The 22,927-nt window shown below is 47.1% G+C and overlaps 1 protein-coding gene across 1 annotated transcript in view; it reads right to left on the reverse strand.

Moving 5' to 3' along the window:
- Positions 1-22,927, reverse strand: part of LOC119389915 (calmodulin) — an 85,467-nt gene that overhangs the window by 14,812 nt on the left and 47,728 nt on the right. The window contains exon 2 of the mRNA XM_037657345.2: positions 3,057-3,090. Within this exon, the coding sequence (XP_037513273.1) occupies positions 3,057-3,090 (34 nt within the window). The remainder of the gene's footprint in view (positions 1-3,056; positions 3,091-22,927) is intronic.

Below are 22,927 nucleotides of genomic sequence, written 5' to 3' on the forward strand. Positions count from 1 at the left end.
GTTCCGAAGACGTGAACGTAGAACTTGGTGCTTTTTTTTAACGATGTAAGATGTGTTCAGTCACGTGCACGGTGCGACGTAGATCTCAGACGCGAGAGTGCGCGTAAATTCGAAAACGGCGCCAAGTCGTCGTGACCAGCTCATTACCAAGTTCTGAACGACGGCATGTTGTCTGGCTGGGGGTGATCTGTAAACGACTCGTTTTTAATGAGTTTGCATACTGAGGGGCATCCTGGCGAAAAATGAACTGTGTTGGTTTGTGTGAACCCCGTCGCATATTTGCTCGTATAATATCAGCATTGTTGGCTAATCTAAGCTACCTGTTGGCTAATGTTCGCTAATGTTCGCTAATGTCGGCTAAGAGTTGGCTAATACCTACGAAGGTAACCGAAGATGATTAGAGCTAATCAAAGGTAATGCTAACGCCTTTCTTTCACATTGACCGCTATATATATAGATATTCACAGATATATTTTTTTTAAGACGCGAAGTTTTTTTGCCGCTCAAATCGGCTTATCGTTCGTCGTCGTTTCCTCACTAGATATATACACGTTTACGTATATACAACTTAGGGTCCCCGGGTATGCACAACCTGGCGGATTCTCGTATTTTATTTATTATTTTTTTGTCACGCGAAGCAAGTTCACGTTTGTAAACGGGTGAAAGCGCTTCCCAGCTTATTTTCCAGAAGACGCAGGACTGGTTTATTCAGACGATTTCGGTTTGTCTCCTTGCCACAAGCACGAGCGATGCCGGTTATTACAGGCATATGAAACGCCGAACACATCCCGTGTTTTTGTGTGTCAAATGGCTCGTTCATGGCGCATCCCGTGGATTCCCTACTTTGCCGCTTTAGACGCGTGTGCATCCAGAAAAAGCATCAAGAAAAAGGCGTCGCATGTTTTTTTTTTTTGGACATGCATGCCTAGATGCTTCTCACGTATTTGTATATCATCTGCATATTTTCTTGGCAAGCGAGTTCAATTCAATTGAATTTTCTTCCTGCGCAATGGCAGACCTCGACAATGCAAAACTCCTAAATGAGTCACTACGCGTATTGGAAACTTTGGTTTCCAGCAGTTGACGGTCACTGTGGCTTCGACGTAGGCAGGCTACACGCTGCCCGCTAGTGCGCAGCGTGTGTAAGCATGCATGTGCGTGTGTACGCGTGCGAGTTTTCTTTAACCGTCGACGTTTCCGCTGCGGATCCCCGCGTTATATTATTGGACACGACAACGGATCGAGTGATGCTAGGGGTCACATGTCAACACGACTATGAAATCGCAAACCTTTTCCTCTTCTTTGACCCTTTCTTCGTGGCCTCCTTCACCAATGCATAACGGAGCCGGCTCGGCCGTTTTTGATTAATGCACCGAGCGGACAAACAAGGCGATCGAGAGAGAGAGAGAGAAGGAGATGTGAGAGGGAGAGAGTAGGGGTTCGCATAGCAGAGGAGATAAGCAAAGTTAAGCAGACAAAGCGAGCGACTTTTCCGCGTGCCCGTCTCTCCTCCCTTTTCAATGATTCAAAGTGACGACCTCGCTTTGGTTATATGGGTCGCGGCGTTCTGGCTACGGGCGCGTCCGTGTATCTTTATAGTATCTCGCGCCTTATCGCTCGCTTTGCCGTCGTCGTATACGGGCAAAGCGCTGCAGCAGCCATGCGGCGGCCTCATCCAAAATACACGCCCCTTCTTGGAAGGCGGAGCAGCGCATGTCTCGCTTATTGCTTCGTGACCCCGCACGAAATACCACTTTTAGCTCTCTCTCTCTCTCTCTCTCTCTCACACACACACACACACACACACACACACACACACACACACACACACACACACACACACACACACACACGCGCGCGCGCGCGCACACATACATACGTACATACATACATACATACATACATACATACATACATACATACATACATACATACATACATACATACATACATACATACATACATACATACATACATACATGCGTGCGTGTGTGTGTGTCCGTGTCCTTTTTGAAAACAACGCGCAAACTTTCAACGTGATCGAGATGTCAGCCGCAGACTGCGGAACAAACGGCGGCCGCGCGTATTGAGTGTTCTTTAGACACGAAAACAAGCTCTTAAATTCTGTTTCTTTAAAGAAACGAAAGAAAGACTGTACTCTTACGGCGCGTTCATCTGCAGTGTGCGGGGTTTTACGAGAACTCGAGAACTAGCTGCACTCGGGGAAAACTTCCGCCTCGTACGTCTGCAGCAATAACGTTCTCGATGTAAAATGTATATTCTCGTTGCTACGCAACTGCATGCTCGATTTCCAATTCGCGCTAAGCGCTCTCAACGCTCGCTTTTTTCTTTTTATTTTTTTTGCCTGCTTTGACGGCCGAAGTGAATCAAGCCGGAAGACGTAGAGCTGAAATGAAGCGCTCTTACATTCAGCTGAAACGTTGAGTGCTTTTGCGCCATATCTGTGAAAGCAGCCTGCGTGTACAGTTTCGCCTTCGTCATCGTACTGAGGGAAGGGAGTACGCGCCGCAGTATTTGACAGCGCGAAGTGTGGCCGCTTGGTCCGGGTTTGTGAAACGCTTGCTTCAGACGTTACATTAGTAAACGTTTCGCGCACTAAAGAAGTCATTTCCTTTTATGAAGTACTTTAACGCGTGATGTTATTTTACTTTTTTTGGTTATCAGACAAGCAACGATGAACATTTCTTCCTTTCTTTAAAGAAGGTTCCCCCGATCAATGGGAAAATTTGATAAAAACAGTTTTTTTTTTCTGAATACGTGAGGTTTACGCCAACCTGTGCGTCACTCACTCACTCACTCACTCACTCACTCACTCACTCACTCACTCACTCACTCACTCACTCACTCACTCACTCACTCACTCACTCACTCACTCACTCACTCACTCACTCACTCACTCACTCACTCTCTAGATCGACGATCAATCAATCAATCAATCAATCAATCAATCAATCAATCAATCAATCAATCAATCAATCAATCAATCAATCAATGATAGGAACAAGTTCTCAAGCTCAAGGAAATTCGTGACTTACCTGCGACTTGCTCCTCCGTCAGGCCGTATTCCGTCTGCAAGGGCAAAACAATGCAGAAAAAAAAAACGATTAGTTGTGCGCTAACTATTGACCTATAGAACTACGATCTGCCGTATTGTAGGCATTTATATTACATATTTCTTGTGTGGTTAAAATGTGCATCTTTCCTTAAAATGTTATAGACCTTTTGCTTAGACCTTACCAAGACTTTCGTTACGTACACCTTGTTGGGTAACAGGTGTCTCAGCTTGCGACTGCTTCTGCGCAGAGCTGATAGACGGTGCGATCAAGGCGACGGTGAGTTAAGGCAAATTTATATACATATATACAGAGGCTTTACATGTTCGGCGCTGGGGCCGACAGCTTATTGGGCTCGCACAGCGGTGCGACGACGACCCGGGATTTCTTCGTTCGCTGTCTCGCTGTCACTCTCTCTCCGCGCAGCTTGGTTCTTTTATAGCCCTGGGCGATCGCTTGCATCAGCCAGGAGCGCGAAGCCTCTAATCAGGAACCGCAGTTGGTCGCTGGCTCGAACCGGATCCGCGGATGAGAGGGCTTGCCGCACGTTGCGGGAGAGATTTCCTTCAGTTGCGTCAGACGCAGCGCCGGAGTTGCCGGGGATTGCGTAAGGCTCCCGCCTCGTTGCATCAGCTGGTGTTGACGCTGGTTGCGTCAGACTTTTTACCAGCTTGAATGCCTTGTCGAAGCAAGGAAGTTTGGGTTGGGAGCCCTGGCATAACAACCTTTAGAATAGGCGAAGGGCATTCAAGCTTGTACGTCGCCAATTTCTTTCTCTTTTTTTTTTGCCTAAATGAAGCCTTGGATCAAAGCCGGTTGAGGCGATACAGTATCGATACGACAAGACACTACACACCCTATGTGGGGTGCGCGGTGATAGTTGTTTCAAAGTTTCATCTAAAGAATACGTCAGTCGCATTATAAGCGCGCGAGAAAACAGGCGCACACTCTCTTTCTGAGCAACTTGCATGATCACAAGTGTGCCATTACTCTGTATGATGGAGCTGTGCATGGGCGGTACCAGCGGAAACAAATCAAACGAATTCAATTCGAAGTCGGCCACAAAACGCTTTTTATGGTGCCACAGACTCGCTGCCGCAGTCGTGACTCATGCCAGTTGTGGAATTGTTTTCACTGAAGGCTTGAGATGGAGCGTGCAATGGCTATAGGCACTAGAGGAGGTTTATCGTCATGTTTTACTGCGGTAGTAGCGAAAAACAAGCAGAAATTTGCCAGTGGCGCCTGCCTGTCCGTAGCGTCCTTCATGTTGCCGCGTCTTCATCGTCGACATTGTGTCGCCATCTTCAAGGCCAATTCCTCATCCTCAGCTTCACGGGCGATGTTAAATGAAATCTTCGGGATCCCTAAACTAACGCTAAGACGACTTAAGGCAAAAGGTTAATCTACCTCAGTCAGAAGCGTAGACAGAAATTTTTTTCGGGGGGGGGGGGGGGGGGGAGGTTCAATCCCCCCCCCCCCCTGGCTACGCCCCTGACCTCAGTTCACACTTTAATCCACCTACTCCATACTATTCCACGCCTTAGTCCGCCTTAAGCCACTGTAATTAACTTCAATTAACTTTGGTGTACTTTGATATACCCTGAACACTCTCTGATAAACCCTGAATTCATGTACCACTTAATACTACTCCGCACCTTAGTCCGCCTTAATCCACCTTAAGCCCCTGTAATTCACTTCAGTTAACACTGGTGTACTCTTGTAGACTCTGAATTTACTTTAATTAGCTTTGATGCAGTGCAATTCGCTTCGTTCATTCACTTGAGTATCACGTGTCTTTTTGTACCGTTTGTGCTGACGTCGACGACGCCGGATTTTTCGACTCATGAGACGTATAAGGCTTTCCCGTTCAAAAAAAAAAAAAATAGTGCACGCGCCGCGCCAACAGTTAGTTTGGAAAGTGCTTGCTATCCGCTCCTAATACGAAGTAAATAATACACGTGCACAACTATGCCCCCGCATCGCTCCATAAGATGTTCCGAAACTACGACAGCTATTCCTCGCAAAAGTTTGCCGCAATTTTTTTTTAATGGATTACTCCAGTAGGTCGGGCTGTCCTGTTGCGTTTTATTCCCCAATACAGTTTTCACACGAGGTTAAGCGGAAGAGGAGCAGAAGCACGGTGATGGATAGGGATGAAAAAAAATTAAGGAGCTCTTGCCCTTTCGGCGGGAAAATGAGGGCAAGCGAAGCTCGGTGTGTGCGTGCCTGACGTGCTGCCTTTCTTTCTTTCTTTCTTTCTTTCTTTCTTTCTTTCTTTCTTTCTTTCTTTCTTTCTTTCTTTCTTTCTTTCTTTCTTTCTTTCTTTCTTTCTTTCTTTCTTTCTTTCTTTCTTTCTCATTGCGCAATGCTTCCTCCCGACTGTTTTCTCCATCAATGTCGAGAATTGGACCTTTATCTACGGGCTTAGCAGCGCAACACTTCAGTCGCTACAGGCAACAATGACGGCCATGCATTCATAACCAGACAACAAGGAAATGTGGTAGCGTCAAATGATCAAGTCACCTCGAGAAAAGGTCAGATTGCCATACCAGAAACGGCCGATCGCCGACAAGTCCACGATCGAGAGGGCATCGATTATTGGATAACGGCGCGTACAAATACGCGCGAGACCAGCGCACCTTCGAGATCCGCATTTGTGTACGCTCGCCGGCGCCGGGTTGTTGTTGCGGTCATACCTACGACGCCAACGACGACTGCGAGGCAATACTATAGCTCGGCTTGAATAAGGAGATGTTCCAGCCGGAGGAATAGCTGAAAATTTTTCATTCTCTTTATTCGTGCATGCAACGGGGAGATGACGGCAACGTTTCTTGGGGCTACCGCGGCACGCTATAGCTCTGCGGGAACTCGTCCCTGGCTCTGGCTGCAGCATTTGCGTCGGTCGACCGTGGCTCGAAACCCCTTCGGCCGTGGCGGCGACGGCGGCGGCTGCGGCGGTGTGTTGCTAAACACGGAACGCGTCCCCTCCCACCCACTCGTCTCCTTTGCTTTTTTTTGTTGTTATCTTCATTTCTATTTACCCACGTGGCACCGTCTTCGCACCCATTTCTTCTCCTCCCCCCCCCCCCCTCCACTTGAAGCCTGTGGATCTCTTGTTTCTAGCTTTTTTTTGTTTCTTTTTTTTGGTTCCTGGTCGCTTATTCCTGGCAAGTTTTTATCTCAGCTCTTGTTTCAGAAATGTGGCGGCATGGTGGGGCCTCTAGCACCGTCTGCATCCTCCTCCTCCTTTCTCAGCACTTTGTTCGTTGACTGTTTTTTCTCGTTTTTGCTTCGTCTTCTTGTTTCCTCAGCCTGCGCATCTCTCTTATCACTCTCTCCATTTTTCACCGCAGCATTTCGTATTTTTTCTCCATTTCCATTCTTCTTTTCCTTTTTTTCTTGTTTATTTGTCGAAGCGGGGTCTCCAACACCGCTGATCCTCTTCCACTTGCCTCCCTGCTCTGCTCATTGCGGGCCTTGTCATTCCCGTATTTGTTATTCTTTTACCCCGCACTATTTATCCCAAAAGCTGTCATGGTAGTCACTGATGTTAATTTTCATTTTAAGTAACCTTTGCTCCCTTCCTCTCTTCTTTCTCTCATCACCTCTTTTTCCCATCGAAGTTATCTCTCGGTCTCTGCCAAACAGTCTTTCTTTCTTTCTTTCTTTCTTTCTTTCTTTCTTTCTTTCTTTCTTTCTTTCTTTCTTTCTTTCTTTCTTTCTTTCTTTCTTTCTTTCTTTCTTTCTTTCTTTCTTTCTTTCTTTCTTTCTTTCTTTCTTTCTTTCTTTCTTTCTTTCTTTCTTTCTTTCTTTCTTTCTTTCTTCAAGCGCATGCATTGCGGCATCCTTCGAGCGACTCCGACGAGTCGTCAGTTTTGCTCTTCTCTTTCTTGTCGTCTTTATCCATCATCAAAGCGAGGTCCTCACACGAAGAGCAGTCTCGTCCTCTTCCTCGCTTTGTTTTGCCTTTGTTCCATTTGTCCTCGCCCAAGGCCCCCCCTCTCTCTCTCTCTGTCTCCCTCTCCCCTCCTTCGTGGTGTTTAAACTCGAGTCGTCGCGCGCGAGCCAGCGCTGTCGACGGCGCGCCACCTTCTTCTGGTGTGCTGCTGCGATGAAGTCACTGGAACGTACACGAGCGCCGTGGCAAAGATGGTGGTGAAAAATTAAAACACCGGCGGCGCCATGCGCGTGGGTGCTGGTATGTAGGCATTACGTCATGCAGCCAGTCTTCACGAGCCAACTTTCCGTGAAGCCATGATCTTAGTCTCTCTCTCTCTCAAGAGGTCTCAAAGGTGACGGTGCTCGGCTGCTGACCGGAAAGACGCAGGTTCGATCCCGCTTGCGGCGGTCGCATTGCGATGGAAGCTAGAGGCCTATGCACCGTGCTATTTCAGTCCTCGTTAAATAATCACGGGTGGTCGAAGTTCTCCGGAGCCCTCCGCTACGGCGTCTTTCATAGCCCGCGTCCCTTTGGGACGTTAAACCCAATCAACCAACCATCAAAAGGTATCCCCAACACGGGATCCTGAGCTCGGCGGACACCACTTCGTTTAGATAAGGTCAACTAAGGCTAGCGTAGAATAGGGTAGGATGGGATAGGGTAGGGTAGGGTAGGGTAGGGTAAGCAGGCCCGTAGCCAGGGGGGCCTAGCCCCCCCCCCCCCGCGAAATTTTTAGTCAAGTAGCTGTTTTTAGCAAAAATAAATAATGAAAATAGATGTTTTTCTCAAATAGACAAGGTTTTCAGCAAGTGGGACCCCCCCCCCCCCCCCTCGAAAAATATTCCTGCCTACGGGCATGAGGGTAAGGTAGGGCAAAGTATGGCAGTGTATAGCTTGGTAGGGTCACTTGATTCACACTTGATGTGCACTTATAGTTCACTTGATTCACTATTGATGGACTTGAGTGTACGTTGTCTCATTTTTCATTTACTCGAATGCTTCTTGATTCACACCTAAGTCACTTGATTCGTATTAATGCACGTCGATTCACTCTTAATTCAGTCACCCTGCACTTCGGAGCAAGAGATAAAAAAAAGCGAGATGGGCGTGTCCGTGCCCAGCCCACTCGTTAATTGCCGGCGCTTCGTCTTTCCTTCGTGACGATATATGCAAGCCGTGTAGCGTGACCGGCATTTGAAACGTGGCGAATCGGGGAGGAAGGTAAAAACGGACACGGTGTCGGCAGATGGGCGGAGCTCTTCGTGGTATTGTACACCAGTCGATTGAACCGTGGACACACGCGTAGCCTGCTTTATAGGCAGAACGGGAGTGGTACGCCCACAGGTATGTTCACTGCGACAGGTCGATGAGACGATGACGCACGTAAGAGAAATCGTTAACGGGTTACTAAAATAAAGCACTAAATCGGCCTGTACTGACGAACTGTTCTTCGAGAACTGTCGTTAATGTGGGACGCGGTGGCCGCATTTCGATGGAGGCGCAATGCTAGAGGGCCGTGTATTCTTAGATTTAGATGTGCGTTAAGGATCACGAGAGATGCGGTGTGGGCTTGCTGGTAATACGTCTTCAGTAAGTTTCCTTGTGCGCCAATAGAAGACAGGATAAATTTAAGCACACATGACGCCCTGTGTGTCCACGTGTTGGCTACATTTGTCCTCTCTTTTATTTACGCTGTAAGGGTACTTACTCGATAAAGAAGCCCAGGTGGTCGTAATTTTCGGAGCCCTCCACTACTGCTTCCCTCATAATCGTATCGTGGTTTTGGGGACGCAAAACCCTAACAAGTATTATTGTCATTAACTGTTGTTAATTTAGCCCATCAGAGGTTCCTTACTAGGCAGTTTTAGAACAGCGTGTGCAAAGCTTAGCGTTAGCGTTTGTCACAACTGCGCATGCGTCGTACGCTATCCTCTTGCGGGCCCCCGTAAGTGACGGAAATAGCGGGCGACCACAACGAACGCCATAGCGTACGCTATTCTAGAACTGCCTATTATATAATCGAAAATGAAGGTCAAACGTTGAATTTCTCTTATTTTGCTCCGAAAGCATCAAATGCCAGTACATTGGTGTGACCATGTGTGCGCCGCAGCCCCCCTACCCCCACCCCCTTCCCCCCAGGTTCAACGGAGTAAAGGAAGGGGGCGGACTTGGCGCCCCCCTTGGGTGATTGGGGGGCTGGCGGCCGCTCCCTTTCCTGAGCGCACGCCTATGTGTTTGAGGTTACGAATTGCAAAATATCATTTTCTTCCCCTTCAAGTATTTTGGCCACGTTGGCCGAATTGAAGTTCCCGACACATTGCCTTGTTAAATCTATGCCCGCGCCGGCGTTCGCCACCGAATGTTCGTCAGGAAATTTCGCTCAATGTGGGTCAGCCTTTAGAATGGAATGTAGTTAATTTCTACAGCTAAAACTTTATGCGAGCCCAAGCAGACGCCATGAAAATGTATGACGTCACGGAGAGTTGATGCGGGAATCTCAAGGCGGCGTCGTCACCAGTGTTTTTTTTCTTGCTCCTTTTCGGGCTTGAACCTTTTCGCGGTAGCAGCGGTGCTTTCGGTTTGTCGAACGGTAGCTTACGATTGCGAGCAAAATCATTTGTCTCAGTAGCGTACCTCTAAACGAATCATAACGCGGTGATAGTGTACACCTTCACGTGTACTTGGATCCAAAACACTGAACTATTTACAGCCGCCCAAATCTTTAACTATAGGGTGCGCGAGCGGTGACTTTTCTGTGCGTCAGCGCCATATACGACGGTGTCAAGTTGAAGAGAGGGCGAGGGTAAGCGCATGTCTGATATGCGTACATTATCTTCGCGTACGCCTCACCTACGTCACCGCGCAAGGCTTTGATGCATAAAAAAGGGCAGGGATCTTATAACCGGAGGCAGTTTTGCTTGGTTACCCTTCTCAGGCGCAACTTCTTTTGAGAACACCGGACTATGCGTATACTAGCTCTGACAGTGGAAGACTTTCCCAGTCCGTCCTGCACTGTGCGCGTCATTTGGCCCTCGGCAACATAGCGCGACCAGAGACCTATGCGTGTCCCGTATCAACGCAGCAAATGGGGTGAGTTGGTGTCCGTTAACATCATTGGCGTGCATGTGTGCAGCGCGGCGCAGACGAGGGACAAATATGTGTTCCGGCTTTCACAGCTACATGCGTCACATTTAGGGCTGTCGGCCGTTATGATGATATCGTGTATAGCTGGCAAAAGCTGGTCCCTCGGGCTGTGAACGCTGAATATGCGCAAAACAGTGGCGACGCGTCTTTTACACGTAGGAAATATCTATCGCGCACTCTCTAATTCGTCAGCACTGCGTTGCCTGCAGGCGCGCGTGTGGGTTTCCGTGACTTCGATGCCGTGTTCGGTAGGGATTATCTCCCTCTCGTCACAGATTTCAGAAGTGAGAGTCTATTCGCACCTCAACATCTCAGTGTCACGAGACCTGATCAGTGACGTCACGTATGACGGGATACCACCGCCGTACAATTTGAATGAAAAGCAAGCTTATGCCTGCCGCTGCACAAGTATCGCTATTTTATTAGTGCCGCTGGTTGGCCCATGTCACTCTGGAGGGTCAGTAAGCTAGGCAGTGCAGCTTCGCGGCTCTCACTATTTTGGCTGCATCAGCGATGTGCCTCTCTATACCAATTACATCATAGTGCATTTTTTACGTCTACGGCGCGAACGAGCAAGCTGACACGGCGTTCCTAGCAGATCGTTCGCGCTGCATGTAAGCAAAGAAGCATCTGAAGCTAAAGAAGCATCTTTCTTTTTTGTGACAGCTGTCTCTGCCACTCGTGGGGCGTCATTTCTAGTAATGCGTGAAATATTACGATTCACTGGCACCTGCTCTTGCAAACAGCTCTATCGTCGTAAAATATTTGTGTGTGCGCGCGCACTGCTTACCTGCGCTGTCAATCCAGCCGGGCAGCAGCTACTGTTTTTTTCTTTTTTTCTTAAATTATGCGTGCGACTGCGAGCCGTCGCTCTCTTCACGGTCTTGTTGTTGCCTCCACTATATTGCACCTTATCTTGTTGGCGATATAAAAAAAAAAAAAGCTTTTCAAACAAACATCGGCAGTAGGCAGTCCTGTCTGCCTCGCCTGCGGACGGATTCGTGTATATTACGCTGTTTTCCTTCTAGTCTAGTATAGCACCATACCGACTGGTCCTAAACGTTACCCTTCTAAAGTTCACCGAAGGAAAACCTGTGCCTCTTCTCAGCGCGGCACTAATTTATCACGCTCTCGCAAACACACGGCGCGCCGTACCGGAGCTGCGCACTCACACCTCTGCACTGTGCTGCAGCAGCTGATACACACACGTACACTTGGAGAGCCTGCTTCACCGCGGAACACCCGGGCTAGCTAACGAGGTTTTGACGCCTGATCGAAGGCCCTATAGCGGCGGCACGAGCAGAGGAGGCCAGCACGGTGCGCTAATCTCAACGTAAACGCGCACGGCGGTGGGGAGGGGGGGGGGGGGGGGAGCTGCAGATACGGAGCCCTTTGCCCACATGTATACGCTTCTCAGGCCCACGTCTCTCACCTTGCGGCCGCGGAGATATATCTTTACTTATGCGTTATGCAGATGGGTTGCTGGCACCAATCTCTCTCTCCTCCTCTTTCTCTCTGTGCGTTAGTTTTCGTTCGAGCGTGTCTAAACGTAGACCTGAACAGTTCGTGCCTACGCTCGTCTGCGTGCGTTTCTGATTACACTGCGGCGGGAGGCTCGCCGGGGTTTCAGATCAATGCGAGAGCCCCGCTGTAAGCTGTCCTGGGCTTCTGACGCAACGCTCGGGTCTGACGCTACGCGAAAGAGACCCATGGACCGCAGCGGCACGCTACAGCGCGGCTGCTCTCTTAGACTTGCTCCGAAGGTTCGCGTCTGGTCTCCGTTGGACGGTGTTGTAAGAGCGTGTCGATTTTTTTTTTTTACCTAGATATGTTAGTTAGGTTAAGAGTGACGTTATAAGTGGGCTCTTTACAAGCAAACACACGGGCGCTTGCAGAAAACGACAGTGCGTTTATCAGACTGTGACGTATATAGATGTCGCTGCCAACCGTGTCAGTGATGGTAACGCGTGGCCTTTTCAGTGGTGTCGTAAGGTATAGACGAAAGACAAATTAAGTAAGCTAGTACACGGTAAACACCGCCGTTGGAGTTGTAGATTGGTACGTAGATGTATCGTAAGACAAGTTGGCTACACTAGACACATTGGGCAAGCCAGGAGATCGGGACAGGCGAAATGGGAAGAAGCATGCAAGTACGACGTTCGTGAAATTGAGCGACGTTGCTTCCCTGACAGATTGATATTGACAGTCGGCTAACTACTGAAAACATGTAAGCATAGCTTATACGCGAATGCGAGGTGTCCTGGTTACGTTGGCTATGTTCTGTAAACCACCGACAAAAACGAAAGAAGAATAAAATAAAAGTTTCGGCTCGCTCGTAAGTAGTGCAGATCGCTTGCAGTTTGTTTTTAACGGTGTCGGTGATGAAAACATCATCAGTTTTTCGATAATGAAAGTACTACTGTACGTAGCTGCGTCACTCCTTCCTTTCACGCAGCCAGTTCTCGACACATCGGTCGTCTCGCAATGTACGGTATTTTATCGCTAACTCGCTATCTCTGACGAAGAAAAAAAAGGCCTGTGGTAAAGGGTGTTGAGTATTAAATAAGTATCAGAATGCTAAGGATACGATATTGTTCTGCAGCCACTAAAGATTTGGTAAGTAAAGCCAAACAACGAAGGTTTCGTTCTGATTAGACTTGTACGAAGAGACCTCGTCCTTGAGAACAGCGCCAAGACGGAAGTCGGCGAGACAAAGCCGGGTGTGCAATCTTTTTCTTTTTTTTTTTGCGTTTTACGAGGTTATGATATATATACGTTTCTCAAGAACACGACATGGTGGTGAAGACTGCACTTGGGCAATACTGTTGTCGAGAGGACCTCGTCTCGCTTCTCGTCCGCCATCTTGTTCAGTTTGGTCAAAGGATTGTAGTCCAGAATTTCGGATCGAAGTGGTTACGGGTGGCATTGCAACAGCAACGCCGCCCGTCCGCCTACTTCCACGCCAACGTATTGCCAAGCCAACGTTGGCTTGGCAGCATGATGCTTGGATTGGCAAACCAACGTTGGCATGGCAATAAGGTGTCTGAATTGGTAAACCAACGTTGTCATGGCAATACGGTGCTTGTATTGGCAAGCCGATGTTGGGATGGCAAAACATTTCTTACACTACCAAGCCAACGTTGTCATGACAATACTGGGCTTTTACTACCAAGTCAACAGTGGCGTGACAATACATTGCTTGCATTACCACGCCAACGTTGGCTTGGTAATACGGCTTGGCTCCAGTTGCAAGGAGCGAATAGGCACCGAAAACCTACGCTGTGCTACATTCTTTAATTTGCTAACATGCACTACTCTGCAGACATACCAGATGACCACGGGCGTTTGTACACCACAAATATGCATGTACCGTAGTTATTTCGTAGTGTTCAATTTCGATGATGGGAATCCTCCGCTTAAACTTACGCAGGCTGCGCAAACGTGGCTGATACAAAACGTGTACCCCTATACTCTGCTGCTGTTTGACGGAATACACTATCAAACTGTTGTAAATTCAAAGTTGAAACTGTAGCGACGCTACGCTTTCCAATCGTCCGTTATTTAATGTTCCTTCTTGATTCTTTTTCCGAGGATCACGTGGTCTTTTATAAGCTGAACCCGCCTCCATGACGGCGTAACTTGAAGAAAGAAAGAAAGAAGGAAAGAAAGGAAGAAAGAGAGAAAGAAAGAGAAAGAAGTATTTTTAATTGGAGTTCGTCCGCGGATTCGTAAACGATTGCATCTTACTCTGCGCTGCCAAGCGCGCATGGAGCGAAGAAAAAAAGTTAACAGAAAAAAAAGAAGTTAGGGAATTAACGGTTGATATTGTGAAATCCGTTGCGGAGATTGACGTCAAGGCCACGGAAGAGGCTCGAGAATGGAATGGATAAATGATAGCTTCGTGGGGAGACGGCGGGTAGTGGGAGTCGAGTTTTCTGACAAGAGCGACGACACCGTGGGCGAAAATGGAACACAAGCGAGCCACGTAATAAAAGAAAAGAAAAGAAACAAACGGAGAGAGAAAGGCTGAGATGGAGAATAGAACGAAGTACAGAAATAAGTGCTTAGAATTGCCTCACCGAACAAGAGAGTGAGCGAGAGAGAGAGGAGATGAAAAGGGCAGAGAATTTAACCAGAAGGAAGAATCTGGTATGCTACCCCACACTGCGGTCAGGAGAGGGGGATGATGAGCGATAACAAGGCAGATAGATAGATAGATAGATAGATAGATAGATTCTACTTGGAGCTGGGCAGAGATGCTTGGAAAAGTATTCCAGTGTACAGATATCGAAATACACGTGCTGGAAGCCTAAAATACCCATACTGAGATAAATTTGTTTTGGTCGTAACGAGATATTTCCGAAATACTTTTGCAAAAAGCCGAAAAAGTATCCTGGAATACAGTTAAAAGAATACAGATGAAAGAATAGAAATGCTGGAATACTTGTTTATTTCGGGGATGCTAATGCTGCGCCAAGACGTCTTTTTAGGTGCAGGATAATAATGTAATTAAGGTTCCAGAGCATTGAAACTTGCCAGTCAAGAATATCGCTTGAATCACTAGCGAACACCAGTGAATTAAGAAAAATTATGCATTTATTCTAGACACAAGATATGTTTTGCTGAGAAAGCTGTTGCGTTAACTGCACTTAAGCAACAGCAGCTTCTCCAAGGCTGTTATTTAGGCAGCGTAGGTTCGGCCTCGAGCCCTCAACGCAGGATTGGAAACACGTGAGCTTAGTTCGTGTTTCTCTCTTGGAAACACGTGAGATCAGTTCCGACATAAATGTAACGAGATACCCATGTCCTGTACTGTATTACAATATAATCATCAGCTTCATAATAGCGTCATTGAGGCTGCAGTATATATAAAGAAATTATCGATACATCGTAAAAGTATTTCAATACAGAGATACAAATACGTTTTGCAAATGTATCTCTATACAGATACTCAAAAGTATCTCTAAGATACTATCGCGATACTCTTGTATTGCGATACTGCCCAGCCCTGATTTTACTTAACTAAAATGTCGCCTGCCGCGGTTGTCACAGTGGATGCATACACGATGGAATGTCGGTCCCTTTATTTTCTTGCGCGACGTTACCGTTACTCTGGGCTTCGCGTTGCACCCCTAATTAGACGCCGTGCCCTTTTCAACGTGTATACGTCTCCGCAGCCCTGACCAAAGTAGCACATTCTCGCCGTCGGTGCACTGAAACGAAACTCTGTGCTGCTGGCACTGCTTGAAAGCGCGCGTAGGCGTCACCGACACGGCGACTGTGGATGCATAGCCGTGCGCAGATACCGAAGCTCCTCTCTGCCTGGCTTTTCAACCGGCTGGCTGTGTGTCTCCTGGATTATGCGTCGCGTTGCGTAGGCCGCGGGCGTAACCCCCTTGAGCCCGTGCCAAGCGTGCGCGTCGGCCCTTATAGCTGGCGCGGAGATGGGCGTCATTATGACGCGCCTGCGACAGTGCTGCTTGTTATTTGGTGTGGTCCCCCCCATTGGTAGGAATGGATTAGCACTGTCGCGCGTGGAGAGTTAGGTGCATAGGTAAGCCCACGGGGATCTGTTGTGGCATTTTAGCGGCTAAGATGTTTATTTTTATATATTTAAGGAGAGGCTGGTACCTATGTGTGGTTCCGGCTACTCCTTTTTTTTTTTCGTGGCGGTTATCGTAATGTCAATAATCACCAACAGACAAATAAACACAGTAACTAACGCCCAGTCTGACCACTGCAATAAAAATGTTAACAGAACAGGAGAGTTAGCATAGCATCACAGTTCACACATTGCTTGCGCCGTTAAGCTCTAAGACGTACGTGGTTTTGATTTCAGGCGACGGCGGCAGCATTCGGAGGGGGGGGGGGAGGGCACGAAATGCGAAATCGAAAGCCTGTAAAATTCGCGCGCGTGTGTGCGTGTGTGTGTGTAACAATACACATTAATAAGTATGCACTTAGTGGTTGAAGTGCGCACTAGGGGCCGGATTTCGCTATCGCGTTCAACTCTTAAAGGCGAAGCTTAAGGGTCCCCCAATTTTTTGGAGCCTAGTGTATAGATTTGACCCAGGACTTGACTTGCGGATTGAACGACTTACCGTGTAGACTAGAAGGCGACGCGTATAAGTCAGTATGAGCAAGCCTACAGGTCATCCTATTCTCCACAGTCCAGAAGTTCATCTCCGAACGTCTTCATTTGGAAAATCGTAACTCAACCTGCATACCTACAGGTCGTCCTATTCTGCAGTCCTGAAGTTCATCTCCGTACGACTTCGTTCTGAAAATGCCAGTGTCAACTTGCGGTATAGACTAGAAGGCGACGCGTATCGGAACTCAATATGAGCAAACCTACAGGTTATCCTATAGCTAACTCCCAAACAAGTCCGAACTATTACGTTGCTATACCTTTATAGGGTTCAGGAAAAAAATAAGAAGCGAAAGATATACGCGGCGGGAACAAAAACATAAGCTCGCTGCAGGCGCCAATTGGACGCATGGGTTTCTCTGTTGGCGATCCGGAAATGACGCCAATGGCGGGAACCAGGTCAACCCGACCGCGCGGGCTGTTTTCGAGGCTGCCATCTCCCGCGAAGTATATGGCGGCGTGGCAGTTTCTCCGACTATATATACTGTTTACACTGTCGCGCCTTACTGCCGAGGCGCTATTGCCTCTCGGCGAGACGGATGAGCCGGCAGAAGCAACAACAAACCGAACCAAACACAACTTACGCAATCCCAAACGGGCGGCCTCAAGCGTGATGAATTACGGAAGAAAAAAAAAATTAAACTGGTATAAACAGCTAGCGCCCGCGGCGCTGCGTCGTTTTATATTTATATACATATGAGCATTGCCGAGCCTGCGGCCTTGTTGCTAAAATGAATAAGCTGTCTCTCAACTTACGGAGCCATTTCTCGCTGAAGGTTATACCGGTGTGTGTGCCTCGGGCGATGTTATTATAAAGGGTCTGCGCAGTTGGGCAGCGGCTGTAACAGTCTGAGCCGGCAATTGCCGAAAAACGAAGTTGTTCGGAATTTCTTTCCGCCGCACGTGAAAAATGAAAGAAGCATTTGAATTTTTCCCTGGGAAAACGAACGTCTTGGTGAGATATATGCAATTTAACTTGTTTTGGTTTTTTTTTATCGCAAGTTGTGGTGTGTTTTTGTGCGTTTTGTGCACCTGTGCTTCTAAATTTGACGCGAAGCAGTCTATATGAAAACTATGAGCAGTTTTTAAAGTTCACCCGTGAAAAACAGATCCTTTTCAGCGCTGGAATTAAACATACGCGCGCACATAACATACGCCAGTGAAATGAACTGTAGGCGCTATTCTGAATATTGTCGAATTGCGTCATGTAGTTCATTTCGCCATATTGTCAACTGTGATTGGCCCAGGCGGCTGCCACGACCTCTCTGATTGGCTTAAAATGCGCCATAACGGAATTTCACAAGATGGCCAAATTGAATTGACAGCGTCCAGAATAGCATCCCAGGGCATAAGAACTATAATATAGAACAATACTACAATTTATACGATCTATAAAGTAGAATAGTAACGACTTTTAAAGCAGCTGCGGTTTTCGAAGTAAGGAGAAAGAGGGGTCCCTAGATGCGTAATTGCAGCGCTCGCTGACTATTGGCTACTTGTTGCATAACGTCGGCTAGTATCGGCTATGGTATTTGCTCTAATGTTGTCTATTCTTTCTTATTGGCTAGTGTCGGCTTCTGCTGGCTAGCGAGGAGCGACGAACGGCTTCGCCCACGCGAGTTTGTCATTAGGCAAATTCACCACAATTATTTCCCTCCTCATCAATCCCCATATGAAGTCGTATGGTAAGTATAGCGCTTCACGGGCATTTCTTTTTTTTTTTTTTCGTGGAAGCTTATAAATATACTCAATAAGTACTCTTTGGAAAGCTGTTTGGTTCATCTATACTGCAATTTCAATGCACTGCGTAACAAAACCACGCTAAGGCTTGCAAACGAATTTGTCATATTTTCCTTTTTCCTTTACACACCTTAGGGTGCTTCTGTTGCGCAGTGCATTGGTATTACATTATAAATATGGTTGCACTCTTTCACTTCGTTTTTCTCTATATATTTTTTTCTAGATGCGCTCGCGAGATCAGCCGATTCAAAAATAGACGGTCCTGTTTTAGTTTTCGATTGTGCATGGTTATGAGGCGCGTAATAAGACGGCCGCTGTGCCTGCCCTTGGGGCAGTCATTTGAGCGTCTGCGATGTCAGAGGCCCTGCGACTGCCATGAAATGGAAATAGCTAGACGCCCCTGTTTGTAACTGATGTCAAAGATCAACGTTGAAAGGCGCAATTTAAAAAAAAATTAAACGGAAAGAAAGGCTTGACTAAGACATCTAGACAACCCGAAGCGAGTCCGCTTCTAAAGCGACCGTGATGACTTGGTTTCGAGGGTTCGTCGGAAGGTTCAAAAGGAAGGCGCGACGCGCTTCCAAAATAAGCCCCACACTCTGCGGCACTTGATCGATTTGAAATGCTTTGTTTTTACTCTAGTTTCTTTCTTTCAATCCTAAGTGGTGGCCTCGGCTGACCCCGCGATTATAGCACGAAAGACTCTGACACCGATCACGCTATTTCGCGATCCGTTTAAAATGCGTCGCGACTCGCCGGAACTCCCGGCCAACTCTGCTATATTCTCGCTTTTATTTTTCCTGCGTTATGTCTTGTTTCCCCCTTCTTTTTCGATGTTCCCTTGAATTCGACTTTAATTCGAGTGTTGACACGTGCCGTCTTTCTTTTTTTTCTTAATTTTGCACTTATACGATATGATACGATAAGCCGAGAAAAAGAAAGTTCGGTGTTGTTGTTCCCTCTATCCTTCTCTTCTATGTGCGCGCTAATTTTAGTTGACCTGTGCTGCCCGACGCTATCGACTAAAGTCTCCACGCGCCATGTGTGAACTTTATTGATGCTCCTGGGTTAACTTTTTTTTTTCATAAACATAATTTTTTCGAGATAGATAGTAGATAGGAAAATTATGTCTAGATAGATAGATAGAAGAAAAAAAAGTGTCCTTTGGCTCTTTTTTGCTACACATGTGAGTCTCACATGTATAACTCTCTTTAGAGAGATACGTCGACTCTTTTTAGGAGAGTCGTGGGATATATTACTTTCTTCAAAAAGACACGCTACCCTTTTTTTTGCAAAGTCGTGCGTCCCACGACTCTTCTAGAGAGAGTCAACGTGACTCTCTGAAGAGAGTCGCGTGTGTGAGAGTCACGTACATGCGAGTGTCGCGCGTGTAGCAAAGAAGAGTCAAAGGACACCTCTTTTTTTTTTAGAGTGTACGTGGGCCTTTAGCATTTCGTCTTCGTTGAAATGCGACCTCCGCGGTCGGGATCGATCACGCGTCTTTCGGGACAGCAGCCAAGCACCGTAAGCACTGTACCACCGCGGCGGCAATTAAAAGAAAGAAATCTTCTTACATCATCTTTCTTTCTTTCTTTCTTTCTTTCTTTCTTTCTTTCTTTCTTTCTTTCTTTCTTTCTTTCTTTCTTTCTTTCTTTCTTTCTTTCTTTCTTTCTTTCTTTCTTTCTTTCTTTCTTTCTTTCTTTCTTTCTTTCTTTCTTTCTTTCTTTCCTTGTTTCCTTCTTTCCTTCCTTCTTGCCAAGGAACTTAAATTGCTGGTTGATAATAAACTTTATTCCTCCTCCTTACATCATGTCAATAAAAAAAAAAAGAACTTAGAAAGAAAAAAGGAAAGAATGAACGAAGCAAGGAAAGAAGGAAGGAAAGAAGAAAGAAGAGAAGGAAGAAAGGAAGGAAAGAAGAAAGGAAAGAAGGAAATGAACTTAGAAAGTAAGAGAGAGGGCACAGTTGCTAACCAGAGAAGCGTAAAGGCTGGCTACGTTAAGCTGGGGATGGAGAAATAGGAATATAGATAGATAGATAGATAGATAGATAGATAGATAGATAGATAGATAGATAGATAGATAGATAGATAGATAGATAGATAGATAGATAGATAGATGCTCTAGGAACGTTTGCCATTGAACTGAGTTTGTAAGATCCTGTTTAACCGCTGAACGCTAGAAGCATCCAGGAATTGGGGGGGCCCAACTTAAACGAAAAGGCCGTGGTGAAAGAAAGCATTGGCCCTCTAATGGGCTTAGAGCTCACAAAAATAAGTATCGGTAAATCAGAGCTCCCAATCTCCTCTTTCTTAACGCACACACACACACACACACACACACGCACGCACGCACGCACAAGACGAGGAGTCCAGGGCGGTAGCATGCTAGCCACCATAGCTGTAGTCGCACGCCAAGCGAAGCTCAGCCCAAGGTGAGAGCCACTGCTTGAGCAATTGTTCGAGAACGGCCTTCGGGGGACTCGCAGAAGAGACTGATATATGGAGGAACGAAGTATTTTCTTTTCTTTCCTCAAGGCCGGAGCCTTAACTTTGGAGGGAGTCATTCCAAGAGAAACGGGAATAACTGGAGTAAACATGTCGAGTCAAGTCAATTGGTCTTTGTTCGCTTGACAACATCGAGTCAGGTTATAGCCGCCTCTAACACTCGGTTACAACCTGGAAATACACATAAGCTACGCCTACCGCCATCTCCACGCCACGCGAAAAGAACTTGCGCAGATGCTATGTGTTTAGAAAAAAAGAATTGGAGGTGACCCTAATCCTCGGCTTCGGTCTCTGATAGTTGCACTCGCTCGTCGGCGTTCTAGTGATGGCGGCAATCTATATTATTTTAGCCAAGTGAAATTCCTTTGGCTAAAGTATTCTGAATCGTCATCAGCCTGTCTACGCCCACTGCAGGACAAAGGCCTCTCCCATGTTCCGCATGGGAGAGGCCATGTTCCCATGTTCTCCCAGTATTCTGAATGTTCACTTCCAAATGTGGCTATATTATGTAGTAGCACAGTGAAAATTTTTATTTTCATGCATGCGCGAAAACGTCGCTAAACATGATACGTGTCAGCCCGAGGAGCTTCATAGAAATGTTCATCATCAAAATGCATGCTAGTTTGGAAATATGTCATGGAGAATGGACGGCAGCTGAGAAAATAAAAAAACAAGAAAAAAAGAAACTCCCAGGGTCCCTTATGCATTCCCCTAAGACGACTCGAAGGCGAACGCCATCTTCTTTTTCTTTTCAGTCGATGTATTGATCCTCTCCCGCAACCTCCAACTTGGCGATCTGTGACGTGATATGGTGACCTTATCACGTGATCATTTTACGCATCACTCGTGTTGACGCCACCGACGCGGGACGCCGCCGCCGACCGATTTTCGTGTTTGATGAGACGTCCAAGGTTTTCGCCTTAACAAACAGGCACAAGCAAACCCGATTCAGCCAGTGGTAACAGTATGTCGTGGGAGAAGCCAACACCGTTTTGTGAATGATACAGCTTCAGTGCGGCCGAAAGTTTACGGACGACGCGTGATCTTGCGCTGGCGGCTTGTCCTTTCCAAGTAGCGGCTCCGTTGCACTGGAAACGATATTCCAGGTCCAAGAGATATCAGACGCAGCTAAAACGCTGATTAGCACGCCGCCATATTTAAACAAACTATGCCAGCTTCGCATTAGATGGTGCCAAGCCTGCAGGAGGAGCGGAGCTGGGCGGCCTTCCTTGTTTCTCATTATTTTAGGAGCTTGCTTGCCAAGCTTCTTATGCTCGCGCCTTGTCCATCGCGCCGTAGCCGCTAGTTCTCATTGCTCCCGCTAGAGGCGCAGCTGTGCTCCCTCCGGTGATTCAAGGGCGCTCACTAGATAGCGCGCCGCCGCTCAGGCGGCGCGGCACACTCCGCCGCACACTCGGTGCGTGCTCTCGTTAGATAGGTGACCGCTAGAGGGCATCGCCCATATACAGTGCTTGCTCTCGGCAGCTTCCTTTCTCTTCGCCGGGAGTTCACTCAGTGCACTTCGCTACCGTTACACAGCATGAACACCCGAGAAACATTGTGTATATAATGTGTATATATATAGCAACGCGGTCACGTCTTTATATGACGATAGAGGAATTTGTACGGAGGATTCACGGGTTACCCGATCATCTCCGAGCAGGCTCCTCTAACATCGTCCACTTCGTGGATATGGCGTGACTTTTTTCTCTTTCTTTCTTCTTCTCTGTCTTTCCCTCTGTTTCTTGTCTCTTTCTTTCTCTCTTTCACGTGCTTTGCACGAGTTCTGGGAGCGAAGCAAAAGATGAAGAAGATCGCGATGAGAGCACGTGCCGGCCGAATTATTGAGCTCATAATGACAGCTTTTTTTTTTGTTTGTTTTTGCACACGACCGACGTAGTTTCTCCTCGCGCAGAAATGTGATTCCGTTTGCTTTAGTTTTTCTCCTCCTCCTTTCCTTCCTGCTTTCCACTTCGCTGAGCAGAGTTTTTGTTTAACGCTCGCACCTGCTGTACTCGGTAGTGGGGCTTGCTCAATTCCTGTAGCACCTACCCGCCCGAGGTTTTCTTTTTGTTTTTTTTTTTTCGTTCGCGTTGGACAGGTTACGGCCGGCCTGAAACAGCTTCGCTGTTCAAAAAAAAAAAAAAATGAAGCAGTCGGGGATGATTCCATACTAGCGAAAAGAAAGGCCTCCTTCCTCGCAAACATTTATTTGTCAGAATAAAAGTCTTCCGCGCAATGTTACGCAGCCACTGCTTCTTGCGCAAGCGGTGAGGCTTTCCTTGTGGTATTCTAAAAACTGCTTAACCACATTCAAGCTTCTTAATGCCATTATATGCGCCACAAGACGGCACAGAGAGCAGAAAACGTACCAC

This window comes from Rhipicephalus sanguineus, chromosome 4 (assembly GCF_013339695.2).
Source record: "Rhipicephalus sanguineus isolate Rsan-2018 chromosome 4, BIME_Rsan_1.4, whole genome shotgun sequence".
In the NCBI taxonomy this organism is placed as follows: Eukaryota; Metazoa; Arthropoda; class Arachnida; order Ixodida; family Ixodidae; genus Rhipicephalus; species Rhipicephalus sanguineus.